This window comes from Bos indicus, chromosome 28, assembly GCF_029378745.1.
Source record: "Bos indicus isolate NIAB-ARS_2022 breed Sahiwal x Tharparkar chromosome 28, NIAB-ARS_B.indTharparkar_mat_pri_1.0, whole genome shotgun sequence".
Classification (NCBI taxonomy): Eukaryota; Metazoa; Chordata; class Mammalia; order Artiodactyla; family Bovidae; genus Bos; species Bos indicus.
Window position 1 is genome coordinate 45,134,789 of NC_091787.1, and position 13,886 is coordinate 45,148,674.

The 13,886-nt window shown below is 49.0% G+C and overlaps 1 protein-coding gene across 1 annotated transcript in view; it reads left to right on the forward strand.

The window, feature by feature from the left end:
• The window catches only part of CXCL12 (C-X-C motif chemokine ligand 12), a 29,241-nt gene extending 18,600 nt beyond the window's left edge, over window positions 1–10,641 (forward strand). Inside the window, exon 4 of the mRNA XM_019953846.2 lies at window positions 10,316–10,641. Coding sequence (XP_019809405.1) covers window positions 10,316–10,403 — 88 coding nt within the window. The 3' untranslated portion in view covers window positions 10,404–10,641. The remainder of the gene's footprint in view (window positions 1–10,315) is intronic.
• Window positions 10,642–13,886: the final 3,245 nt, after the last annotated feature.

The following is a 13,886-nucleotide window of genomic DNA, read 5'->3' on the forward strand; positions in this document are numbered from 1 at the left end:
AGCCCTGCACTGCAGCTGTGGAAGTCCCCGGAAGGAGGGACCGGTCTTGGTCAGTCTAATAGGCCCCAGATGCAGCCATGGGGTTCTCACCTTGTCCTGGCCTCTTCTTAGGTATTTTCCTGAAGGTGGGAACATCAGCCTGGGTCATGGGGGCTTGTAGGGCCGTGAGGAAACAACCATTCTGGGCATTCCTGAGCTTTTGGGGGAGGTGACCGTCCTTCTGGCTGCTGTGGGAACCCCCAGAGCCATGCCGGGGCCTTGGCACCTGGGAACAAGGCCTGCGAGAGACCAGCTCTTTCCAGTTCTCCCACTGAGAGATCGCTTGCCCAGGAGGCCGAGGGGGACCTGGAGGTTAATGCATTCACCACATGTTTGCTCATGTGGGCAGGACAGAGCTCCCAGTGGGAACAAAGCAGCACCTCGCTCAGGCGCTGTCCATCCTGCTGTTTCCAGGGCAGCCTGCGCTAGCAAGGCCCTGGCACAATTGGTTCTAGACACAGTCTTCTTATCCTCTCAACCATCCTGCGGGAGACCAGCCCTCTCACGCTTGATGCACAAGGCACTAGGGCCCAGCACGGGCCTCTGTGTCGCAGAGTGGGGCTCGGGGAGGCCTGATCCAATTCTGGGTTGTTTGGCTTCAGACAAGTCATCCTTGCCATCTGCAGAGAGGAGCCCCGGGCAGGACGCGGTGGGCGGAGGCTACTGGGCTTCAGATCCAGTTCTGCCCTCTGTGATTCCGGGGTATTTTCAGATCTCAAATGAGAAACCATTTGGAAGAAATGGTGGGCAAACTCTGGCTGTAATGTCAGTACAGCCTGTCAGAAATAGCAATTTTAAAAATGAAATGGCATCAAATGGGAAAAAAAAAAGATAAATTGGAAAACACAAGCAGGCGAACACCACACTTACTAAAGGGAAGAACCATTTGCACGTATGTGTGTTTGTGTGTGTTTCACAATGTCAAATGCAATTTTTCTTGTAGATGGTGGTCACAAGTATACTTACTGGTCCTGTGTACATAAAACCCAGTGGTTAATGGGTCTCACCCTTCCTGAGTACAAGGAAAGAAGTTAGAGGATAGCGGTAGAGTTTCTTGATTTAATAAGAGTTAAAAACAAAAAAACAAAAAAAACCCTTATGTTTCTAAAATCAGGATACATTGACAGTAATGGTATACATCAAATGGCTACTCTTTTTTTTTCCTTTCTTAAAGAAGGCAGTGGCACCCCACTCCAGTACTCTTGCTTGGAAAATCCCATGGATGGAGGAGCCTGGTAGACTGCAGTCCATGGGATCGCTAAGAGTCGGACACAACTGAGTGACTTCACTTTCACTTTTCACTTTCATGCATTGGAGAAGGAAATGGCAACCCACTCCAGTGTTCTTGCCTGGAGAATCCCAGGGACGGGGGAGCCTCGTGGGCTGCCGTCTATGGGGTCACACAGAGTCGGACACGACTGAAGTGACTTGGCAGCAGCAGCAAAGAGCTGTAGGCTTTTATAAGCAAATCAGTCCTAACCCGCAAGGTACTTTTGTGGCCCATGTTCTCAGGGGGCGGGAGGACAGGAGCCAGATCCTGTCATTAAACCTTTCCGGGGAGTCCGGTTCCAAAAGAGTGAGGCTCATGTAGCCCCCAACTCGCCTCCGAAAGCCTGGTCCGCGCTCGGGAAGACACAAGGAGGGAACCTGGAGGCTGGGTCCCAGAAAGGAGAGGGTCTGAATTCAAAGATTCCCAAAGAGGGAAGTCAAAGGGGACATCCCCTGGGCAATCACGGACATGAGTGATGCTATGAAGATGCCCTTTCAGAGTTCTTTTCATATGCCCAAGCAGCGCCAGCGCCGGCCTGTCGTCCCAACAGAATCGCCAGCAGGGTCCTTTCTCTCTCACAATGTCCCAGCTTGAATGATACATTATCAAAGAGTGAATGAGCTTGTGAACTCTGCTAAGCTCACTCCTGCTTCTCCCAGCCCTTTTCTCCTCTGTCTCCTCCTCGCCCTTCAGAAAAGCTGAACAAGACTCAGGTCCCTGTCCCATGTCCTCCCCTGGCCTTCATCTCTGTTCACCCAAACCAGAGCTGCTTTCTGGGGCAGTGGCTCCCTGGCCCAGTGTTGGGCTCCCCTTTCTCCCCAGAGGCCAGGTTCAAGACAGGGCAGGGGGCCTAGGAAGGGGAGAGATCAGAATCCACAGAAGTTTGAAAAATCACTGGACCCGTAGTGAATGCCCGCCTGCCACAGACCGCACTGGGGACCCAGGGAAGCCTGTGTACCTCCCCGAGCCCTGATCTCCTTGTCTGTGGTTCCTTGTCTGGAGCTCACAGAGTAGGGTAAAGGGACTGCCCTGGATTGCCCCGGAGGTGGGCAGGGCTGGTGCCTTAGTGCAGGGAAGGGTACAGACCTACCATTCACAGCATCCTTCCTCGTGCCCAACACACAATACACGCTAACAGGTGGTCACTGCAAGGGACGTGATGTTCCTCTTTTGCAAATGAGGAAAGTCAAGTTCAGCACTTTCCTAAGCCATGCGTGTAGCAGAACCTTGAGTCTCTACATGTTTTACTGCACATGCGCGTCACCAGTTAGTCCTTCACCCTGCGTGTCTCAGAAGTAACCATCAGCCGTGGAGGGAAGGAAGGGAGGTGTTGCGATGGGGAGGGGCTATGGTGACAGGAGGGAGTCACTCTGAGCCTAAAAGGCACTGGACACTCCTCCACCATCCACTGGGCTGGGTGCTGTGACCCTCACGGGGGCTGCACACGTGAGGCATGCAGAAGTGTCTGCTGCACGGCAGCCTGTGACTGACTTGCCCCCACCCAGCCACGTGTGGCCATGGGCTCAGGAGCGTGTGAAAGACATGCATTCTTGCGTTAAATGAAGAGATAGACCTTGCCCTGAGCAGTCGGCACGGAGGGAGCCAGGGCTACTGTTGTTTAGTCGCTCAGTTGTGTCCGACTCTTGGTGACCCCATGGACTATAACCCGCCAGGCTCCTCTGTCCATGTGATTCTCCAGGCAAGAATACTGGAGTGCATTGCCATTTCCTCCTCCAAGAGCCAGGACAGAGACTGATAAAGAATAACAAGAATATCAATATAAGGACAGAATGGATGCCAGCTAATGTTATCCATGTGCTGATTAGGTGCCACACTCAGGGCTGGATGCTCTGGATCAGGGACCTCATTTGACCTGACATACCCAGGAGGAAGGGACTCTCAGGATCAGTAGCAGAGAAGGACCAGATCCGTCCCATCTCTGCATGGTAGGGGTGTGCAGGCTCGAGTTGTGGTTTTGCAGCTCGATATGTTGGGTTCCACAGAGTGCAGCGCTGAGTGGGGGTTCACTTGCCTAGCTTTACCCCTCAAACCCGCCATCATGAGGCTCTTTCATTTTTCAGAGATGTCTCCTCTGTCCTCCATTTGTAACAAACCTGTGTTTTAGTGAAGTGCCAGGCGCTCTTGGTGGTATTTGTCTCCCAGCTGTCTGTGCTGAGGTTGTTCCTTTGCAGAAGACCAGGCTGGGATAACGGGCTGAAGCCCCCCCACTTCAGCTTTTGCCTTGGGCCTGCCTCCAGTGTGCTCCTGCTGGGCTCTTTAAAGTACCCAGGGCAGGGTGTTCTCATGCAGCCCTGGTTCAGGAATTGCTCCAGATTCATATGTTCAGGCTCTGTCCTTGGCCTTAGGGTCCACAGGCCCACAGTCCACCCACCGTGGGCTCAGCCCCTTGCTTCCTTTCTCCCTTCCTCATCTCCATGCTGCTCTCTGTCTGCAGTCTCAGACCCATACTCAGGGACCCCAGCTCCTAGCTCAGTTCTCCTCCAAGATTTCCTATGCACAGGGACTTTGGCCCCTGTTCCCCTGGGTTCATCACCAAGAGTCACCAGCAACTGCCAGTTTCATGGAAATTTCCAACTCCTCAATCTCCATCTTGGGGCCAACACTCACTCATTGCACAAAATTTTAACTATTTGTTGAACAGAATATTTAAACAAAAGCACCTGAGGTTATGTAATCGCCACTGGCTGCAGCTCCCTGACTTGCACCTCTGGAAGGGTTGGGACAGTCATGGTCTGGGCTGGACCTAGAAGGTGCCTGTGACATCTCAGCACACGTGGGGCACATCTGATTATAAGGCTGCTGATGAGGGTGTGGTTTGAAAATCATTTTTGCTCCTTTATCTGGGAACTGAAAATTTTTTCATCTGGATTTCACCATTTCTTAATTTTGCTGAGAGGTCACAAACCACAGATCTCCACAGTTTGAAATACGTGTTCTTGGGGGTTCAAATTTCCAGTTTTCATCCTTTATCCCCATTGTTCCAGCCTCAGCGATTTTATTTTACCAGCTGTCCTGCCAGGGGTCCCTGGCACCACCTCATGCCAGTGTAACAAAGACAGATCCCTTTCAGTGCAGCCAGATGACCTCCTGAGCAAAAGATTTTTTAAAAAATTTAAATAAGTTTCCCAAGTAAAATAAGACAGATAGAGCCCTCTGTCTGGTTCCCTCAACCTAAACCCCCCACCATACAACCTGGTCTCCACTCAGGGGTTGCTTAGCAGGATGTCCAAGGCAACTTGAAAATGACTTGAATCTCTTTTTCTCCCAACACACGCTGTGGTCTTTTCTATAAGAATCAGATCAAAGTGGAACAAAGTGTAAAGTTTCCAGCAGCGACATGCGCCTGTCCCATTGTTTTTCTCTCACATGCTCACACAATTTAGCACCAAACTGAAACAAAACAAGACAGAAAAAGGCATCTTTGGCAGGTTTGGGCTTGGAATTGTGGCAGGAACTAAAATACTTATGAGAAATCACATCTCAGGGACCCAGTCAAACCCAACCCGGATGAGTCAGGACCAGACTAGGAGCAGCTCTGGCCTAATCTGTGACTCTTTGGGTATGTCCCTAATGCTTAGGACAAGGGAAGGCAGGTTCTCAGAACTTTGTATTTCCCATCCAGAAAGAGAAACAAAGAGCCTCGCTGATTCCCTGGACGTGGGCTGAGGAGGTCATCCATAGTAAGAAAAGATATGCAGCGATTTAAGATGAGCCTGAAGAGAAAAACCAAACAAAAATTGAAGTGGATGGAAGAAAAACATGATTTATAAAGTAATATTATTAAACATTTAGTTTTAAACAATGTGAGGATAACCTTTGCAACGGTCTTGAACATTTTTGGGTTTTGGATTCAACTGTCTTTCCTCACAGAAGAATGAGGAGTAGCTCAAAGGTAGGAACGTGTTACCTGCTGGAGCAGAAAGATCAGCTTCACCTTGCTCTGGGGTTCCCTATGTGCTCAGTAAAATTGCCAACCTCCCATGGATCATAGAAAAAGTAAGAGAATTCTAGAAAAACATCTACTTCTGCTTCATTGACTATGCTAAAGCCTTTGACTGTGTGGATCACAATGAACTGCGGAGAATTCTTAAAGAGATGGGAATACCAGACCACCTGACCTGCCTCCTGAGAAATCTGTATGCAGGTCAAGAAACAACAGTTAGAACTGGACGTGGAACAACAGACTGGTTCCAAATAGGAAAAGGAGTACGTCAAGGCTGTGTATTGTCACCCTGCTTATTTAACTTATATGCAGAGTACATCATGAGAAACACTGGGCTGGAAGAAGCACAAGCTGGAATCAAGATTGCCGGGAAAAATATCAATAACCTCGGATAGGCAGATGACATCACCCTCAAAGCAGAACGTGAAGAGAAACTAAAGAGCCTCTTGATAAAGGTGAGAGAAAAAGCTGACTTAAAACTCCACATTCATGCTGGGAAAACTAGTCAACTACCTGTAAAAGAATGAAACTAGAACACTTTCTAACACTATAAAAATAAACTCAAAATGGATTAAAGATCTAAATGTAAGACCATAAACTATAGAACTCCTAGAGGAAAACATAGGCAGAACACTCTCTGACATAAATCATAGCAAGATCCTCTAATGACCCACCTTCCAGAGTAATGGGAAAAAAGCAAAAATAAACAAATGAGACCTAATTAAACTTAAAAGCTTTTGCAAAGTAAACTATAAGCAAGGTGAAAAGACAGCCTTCAGAATGGGAGAAAATAATAACAAACAAAACAACTGACAAAGAATTGATCTTCAAAATATACAAGCAGCTCATGTAGCTCAATACCAGAAACGTAAAAGGCCCAATCAGAAAATGGGCCAAAGGACTGAACAGACGTTTCTCCAAAGAAGACACACAGGTGGCTAACACACACACGAAAAGATGCTCAGCACCACTCATTATCAGAGACATGCAAATCAAAACCACAATGAGGTACTATCTCACGCAGGTCAGAATGGCTGGGATCCAAAAGTCTACAAGCAATAAATGCTGGAGAGGGTGTGGAGAAAAGGGAACCTTCTTACACTGTTGGTGGGAATGCAAACTAGTACAGCCACTACGGAGAACAGTGTGGAGATTCCTTAAAAAACTGGAAATAGAACTGCCATACGACCCAGCAATCCCACTGCTGGGCATACACACTGAGGAAACTAGAATTGAAAGAGACACCTGTACCCCAGTGTTCATCACAGCACTGTTTATAATAGCCAGGACATGGAAGCAACCTAGATGCCCATCAGCAGATGAATGGATAAGAAAGCAGTGGTACATATACACAATGGAGTATTACTCAGCCATTAAAAAGAATACATTTGAATCAGTTCTAATGAGGTGGATGAAACTGGAGCCTATTATACAGAGTGAAGAAAGCCAGAAAGAAAAACACCAATACAGTATACTAACGCATATATATGGAATTTAGAAAGATGGTCACGATGACCCTGTATGCGAGACAACAAAAGAGACACTGATGTAAAAAACGGACTTTTGGACTCTGTGGAGAAGGCAAGGGTGGGATGATTTGAGAGAATAGTATTGAAACTTGTATATTACCACATGTGAAATAGATGGCCAGTTCAAGTTCAAACCATGAAACAGGGCACTCAAAGCTGGTGCATTGGGACAACCTAGAGGGATGAGATGGGAAGGGAGGAGGGAGAGGGGTTCAGGATGGAGGGACACATGTACACCCATGACGGATTCATGTCAGTGTATGGCAAAAACCAGTACAGTATTGTAAAGTAATCAGCCCCCAATTAAAATAAATTAATTCATTTAAAAAAACTCCACACTAAGATCATGGCATTTGGTCCCATAACTTCATGGCAAATAGATGAGGAAACAATGGAAACAGTGAGAGACTTTATTTTCTTGGGCTCCAAAATCACTGCAGACAGGGCTTGCAGCCATGACACTAAAAGACGCTTGCTCCTTGGAAGAAAAGCTATGACCAACCTAGATAGCATATTAAAAAGCAGAGACAATACTTTGCCAACAAAGGTCCGTCTAGCCAAAGCTATGGTTTTTCCAATAGTCATGTATGGATGTGAGAGTTGGACTATGAAGAAAGCTGAGTGCAGAAGAATTGATGCTTTTGAACTGTGGTGTTGGAGAAGACTCTTGAGAGTCCCTTGTACTGCACGGAGATCCAACTAGTCAGTCCTAAAGGAAATCAGTCCTGAATATCATTGGAAGGACTGATGCTGAAGCTGAAGCTCCAATACTCAGCCATCTGATGCAAAGAAGTGACTCATTGGAAAAGCCCCAATGCTGGGAAAGACAGAAGGCAGGAGAAGGGGATGACAGAGAATGAGATGGTTGGATGGCATCATCAATTCGATGGACGTGAGTTTGAGCAAGCTCTAGGAGTTGGTGATGTATAGGGAGGTCTGGCATACTGCAGTTCGTGGGTCAAAAATAGTCGGGCACGACTGAGCGTCCGAACTGAACTGCAGTGACCCGTCCACCTGAGGCCTCCCTGAGCTCCATTTCTGCTCCACCCAGCTTCCCGCACCATCTTCACCCCAGGCTCACCTGTCTGTGTGTCTGTCTGGGGTCTGTCCCGCCTCTGCTTGCCAGCTCCACCAGACTCTCTCCTCACACCACCCCCAGCTGACCCTGCTAGGACGCCCTCTGAGGGCAGCTGCTCGTCTTCATTCTTGTCTCTCTGGAAGTTTCCTCCCATCATGCAGCCAAGTCCAAGTTTGTTTATCTGCTCCTTGGCCAAAGCCTGATCTGCTATCCCAGGAAGGAAGGCAGCAAAACTCTCTGTCACCTGTTAACTATTTACAAAGCAGTACTTTTTCTTTGCTGTTGCTCACATGGTCTGAGGGCTTTGCTTTGGTCAATTTGACATAATTTGAATAATGTGCCAAGTTAATATTTCTCTAAACACTTTCATGTGGTTACATTTGCAATGCATGTTACCATATTAACATAAGCCACAGTATTCATTAAAAAAAAAAAATCATTTGGCAGGTTTCATATGGAACACAGTAAGTCCCCCAGGCTATCGGCTGAAGCATTAGGAAAAATGGAACATACTATTTTTAACATACTTGTGCAAAATCCCCAGACAGAGGCTTTGCTCACAATAATCTATCTTGTTGAGGCACTTATTTTATTTTATTTTTTTGTCTCAGTAAATGTTTGGAAAGAAGATTATCACCCTAACTCATTTTCAGTGATTAGATGAAAAAAAAAAAAATAGAGACAGAGAGAAGGGAAATCCAAGAGGAAGATTTAGTAAAAGTAATACAGAAATGCAAAGAGGTAGGCAGTCTAGAGACAGCAGAGGCCTCGCGGGGGAAGGCCCAGGCGAGGGGCTCCGTCAGGGCTCCCAGACTGACCAACAAAATCACAGACTGGGGCTGGGGTCCTTGTGGCAGTATGTTTTGCTCTGTGGGGACCCTCACAGTGGGGAAATCGCTGCCCTAGACCAGAGGTGCTCAAGTTTGAAAGGTGAGCAGAGGGCCTCTTGGGACACGTTTCTTGGCTGCAGCGCAGGGCTTCTGACTCAGCAGGCCTGGGTGGCACCTAAACAGGTGCATCTCTAACATCAGAGGCTGTGATGCTGCAGGCCCAGGACACAGGACGACAGTGGACCTGGACTCGGACTTGGGATACTCAGCCTTGGAGAAAAGACAAAGCTGCAGGGACTGTCTGAAAGCTAAATCAGATTCTCTAATAGTTTTCCGCGGCCCCTGGGACCCCCAGGCTCATTACACCTGCTCCGAGGCTGCACAGGAAGCTTTCAGCACACGTGGAGTTGGGAGGGGAGTCAGGATGCGGAGGCAGGGCTGGTCCAGGAGCGTCACTGAAGCAGGTGCCCTGCCCATTTGCTGCCTTAAGCCCTGGACATCCTCCTCCTCCACACGTCAGCCTGTCAGCAGGGACCCAGCCTCCCTGTGGCTGCTTCTCTTCAGTTCAGTTCAGTCACTCAGTCGTGTCGGACTCTTGGTGACCCCGTGAACCACAGCACGCCAGGCCTCCCTGTCCATCACCAACTCCTGGAGTTCACTCAGACTCACGTCCATCGAGTCAGTGATGCCATCCAGCCATCTCATCCTCTGTCATCCCCTTCTCCTCCTGCCCCCAATCCCTCCCAGCATCAGGGTCTTTTCCAATGAGTCAACTCTTCACATAAGGTGGCCAAAGTATTGGAGTTTCAGCTTTAGCATCAGGTCTTCCAATGAACACCCAGGATTGATCTCCTTTAGAATGGACTGGTTGGATCTCCTTGTAGTCCAAGGGACTCTCAAGAGTCTTCTCCAACACCACAGTTCAAAAGCATCAATTCTTAGGCGCTCAGCTTTCTTTACAGTCCAACTCTCACATCGATACATTACCACTGGAAAAGCCATAGCCTTGACTAGATGGACCTTTGTTGGCAGAGTAATGTCTCTGCTTTTGAATATGCTATCTAGGTTGGTCATAACTTTCCATCCAAGGAATAAGCGTCTTTTAATTTCATGGTTGCAATCACCATCTGCAGTGATTTTGGAGCCCCCCAAAATAAAGTCTGACACTGTTTCCACTGTTTCCCCTGTTTCCCCATCTATTTGCCATGAAGTGATGGGACCAGATGCCATGATCTTAGTTTTCTGAATGTTGAGCTTTAAGCCAACTTTTTCACTCTCCTCTTTCATTTTCATCAAGAGGCTTTTTAGTTCCTCCTCACTTTCTGCCATAAGGGTGGTGTCTCTTACTTCTCTTCTCATTAATTTGTGTGTCTCTCACTCTGTTAGTAGGATTCTTGGTGTGTATACGGCAGACCGCTCCTCACTCGCCCAGTGCCCCGCAGAGCTTAAGGGCTAAGCGAGATGCGGGAGGAATAATCCAGGTTTAGTGAATGTCTTGAGGACTCAGTTTCTAAAATGGTCTTCAGAGACTCCACTGCCAACAGAGTTTACTTTATAGGATGGGGTTCTGGGGGACTGTTTGGAATATCTCCTGTCACCTTGCAGACCCAGCCCCACTCTCTCGGGCCTGACCTCTGCCCTGGGAACCGACCCGGCCAGGACTACTGTCGGCGTCACCAGCAGCGGGAGCTGAGGACGACGGGAGGTTTATTCCCTGGAGCCTTGAGCCAAGTCATTCCACACCCCCTGCCTCTGCCCCGCTCCTGCTTCTGCTGATGAAGTTTGGAACTCTGACCCTCTGTCCAGGGTTCCTCCCTGACTTTGTATCTGGTGACTGCTCCCCCCGTCCCCCTCTCCGGGGAGGTGACTCCGCGTCCTGTCCGCACCTTTGTAACTAGCTCCTTTAATAAACTCTTCTGGGCTGACGCTAACTGGAGTGTGCCGTCTCTTCTCTGCCTAGGACCCTAACTGCTACACTCACTTTCATATTTTCAGGTTATATTTTCCCATGATGTTTGCATTTCTTATAACAAGCCCATGCTACTTCTACAGTAAAAGTGAACAGCAAAGAGAAGAATCAGGAAAGCAGCACTCAGCGTGCTGCAGGGGCAGGGAACTGCTCCCTGACCTGGCTCAATCTGGGCCCAGGTTCCATCCCCAAGGGGACACAGAGCTGACCCAGGTCCCTGCATCTGTGCAAAGAATACCCAGGGGAAGATTTTAATTCAGCAAATTATGAAGGTGCAAAAGGATTTGCCAGGAACAACTCAATTCACACTCTGGAAACAGAATGTTATAACTTCACTCTACACTAATTTCATGGTCTGCATCAAGTTCAGAGGCTACAGATCTCTTTGGGGTTAGGCAGACCTGGGCTCCAGTGCAGGTCTGTGTGACCTCAGAGAAGTCACTTAACCTCTCTGAAAAACAACCTTGTCATTGGCCTAACCCTTGCAGTTCTCTGTGGGGATAACTGAGATAATATATTTTCAACATTTAGCAAATAAGCACCCAGCAAGTCCTCAAAACACATAGCTAATTCTCATATAATTATTATAAATGCATTTATAACTTAACAATGGTGAGCACAGTAAGGGGGCAATGATAGAAAACTACTTGCTTCTAGTTTTCTATAAGATGTGACGGAAACAAGGTCATTTTGGTCCCAGTCCGGCCTGAGCCCCTTCAGGGTCTTCAACCCCTCGTCTGTCCTTTCTAAGTTGTGGGTCCCAAACTACCTGGGGCCCAGCTGGCTCTGCTTTGGGGTAGCAAGCCCTCCTCCTAGTTGGCAGAAGGTCTGCAACCATCAGAAGGTCACTTCATGCACAAACGTGTTACCACCTGATGTCTGAGGAAGAAACACCCCCCCCACCCCAGCCAGTTTCCTCGCACTCCGGCCGCCGGCCTGCGTGGTGGGTTGGGACAAGCATCTTGCTGTCAGTCACGGAGGGCTTTGCAATGGACTCACTGCAGTGTTGGGGCCGCCATCTTAAATGTTTGCTTTTCAGTAAGAATCTTTTCCTAAATGGGATTCACACTCAGTGCCTGCAAGAGGAAATGGGACAATTCCCCTATAAAGGCACCCCGTCCTTCCTGACCATCCAACCACTCTGCCACAGTCAGAGGGCCCATCCACACTTTTGCATAAAAAGCACAAAGCATTTGATGCTGTTCGCCAGGGGGCCATCTTATGTGAAGGTGGGAGAGTCACTCAAGCTATATGTCTCCAGGTGTGAAAGAGCAAAGCCAGTTCCTTGTCCAGCTTCATGGACTGGGAGCGAAGGCTAGCAAAAGAGGCTTTCAGGGCAGCATGGGAAGGACCGCTGGTCTCCATGGACTGTGCCACACTCTTTCTTCAGTCCCTCCCTGGCCACTCTCCCTCTGCTCCTCTATAGCCCGGGTCTGCCAGAGAATCATGGAGATCACAGGTGTAGCATCTATGTGCTCAGGGCTTAGTTCCTGGTGTCCAATATGCAGTTACCAGCTCCAATCATAGGACATGTGTCTGCCAGTGGGTTCTCTATGGTACCAGACCCTCCACTGGGTACCCAAAGGCTCCCAGCTGCCAGATTGATCTTTAAAATGTAAATTATTCACATCCTTCTCCAAGAGTAAAATATTTGAATTTTTTTTCTTCTGTGCTGTTATAATAAAATTCAAGCATTTCTCCAGAAACCACAGGCCCAAGAAGCTCAGCCTCTGGTTACCTTCCCGTGCTCATCAAAAAACACCTTGTCACCTGTTTCCTGTGATCCATTCTCCCCACCACTTCCTGTCCCTTGACCAAGCCCCCCTTGCTCCATTTTCAGGACCAGAATGTTTGCACAGAGGGTCCCCTTGCCTGGTCCCTATATCTTCCCATACTGTCCCCGCTTCAGCCTCAAAGAAATTTCTCCATCTCTGGGCCTCTTCTGATCCCCCAAGCAGACCACCCTCTCCTCCTCAGTCTTGCCTCTGCATCCCACCCCATTTATCATTTGACATTTTCTCACTCATTGTCTTTCTGAATGTAAAAGTGTGTAAAGGCAGAGCCGGGCTTGTGCTCAATCACTACGTCATGTCTGATTCTTCTGTGACTCCATGAACTATAGCCTGCCAGGCTTCTCTGTCCATGGGATCTCCCAGGCAAGAATAGAGAAGCAGGTTGCCATTTGCAGGGGATCTTCCTGATCCAGGGATCAAATCCACATCACCTACATTAGCAAGGGGATTCTGTACCACTGAGCCACCTGGGAAGCCCCATAAAAGCAGAGAGCCTTGTCTGTTTCCATCCATCACCAGGGCCCTGGAACACTCCAGAAAACATAGTAGGGACTTAATAAATATGTGAAGACAGATAATGATTTCCCAGGTGCCTTCCGGTTTAGAGCCTGGTCCTGGCTCCAGGCCAGAGGGCCCAGGGGAAGCCCTTGCCAGCTGTGGATGGGCTGTACTACAGGGAAATGGAGGCAGGAGATGCCCCAGCCTGGTTCGTGAAGAGCGCACCCTCCCCGCCGTGCACTTGATGGAGAGAGGCTGAGGAGACGGGAGGGGACGCGGCTGTTGAGAGACCGAGCACGTCCAGGGGTGTGGCGCACTAGGCCGCCGCTGTGGACACCGTGGCTTCCCAGGGCTCCTGGGCCCTACACCGACTGTGGGATGCTGGGCTTCTGCGCTAGGCGGCTTGCCCGGGCCACAGCTGGCCAGGCTCAGCTGAGCCTCCCTGGAGGAGGGGAGCTGTATAAACAGGAAGCCGCTGCCGCTGCCCAGATGCTGATGTGCTTTGATAAGTGTCGAGTCCTCAAGTCCTCGGAGGTCTCTTTCTCCCAAACAGTTTCTCTATCGGTTTGAAGCCGCAGCCCCGCTGCAGGAAAACAAACTGCAAAGTGTAGATGCTTTCCTGCTTCCTGACTCAGTCACTACGGGAGGGACGGGGGTGGGCAGGGAGCTCGGAGCCAGGACGCCTGAAAGGAGGAGAGGGGAGGGCGGGACACGGAATGCACGAGAAAGAGGGTGGACGGGGGAAGAACATAGAGGAGAAAGGTGGGGGGGAGGGTGAGACACCGCGGAAGAAGCAAAGGAAGAGCTGAGTGATCTTATCATTTCTCTAAAGTAGAACCAGCTAAACAAAGTGGAACCTTCAGAAAGCTAGAGGTATTTTGAAGGGTCAGTGTATGCAGTTTCACAGGTAGAACTT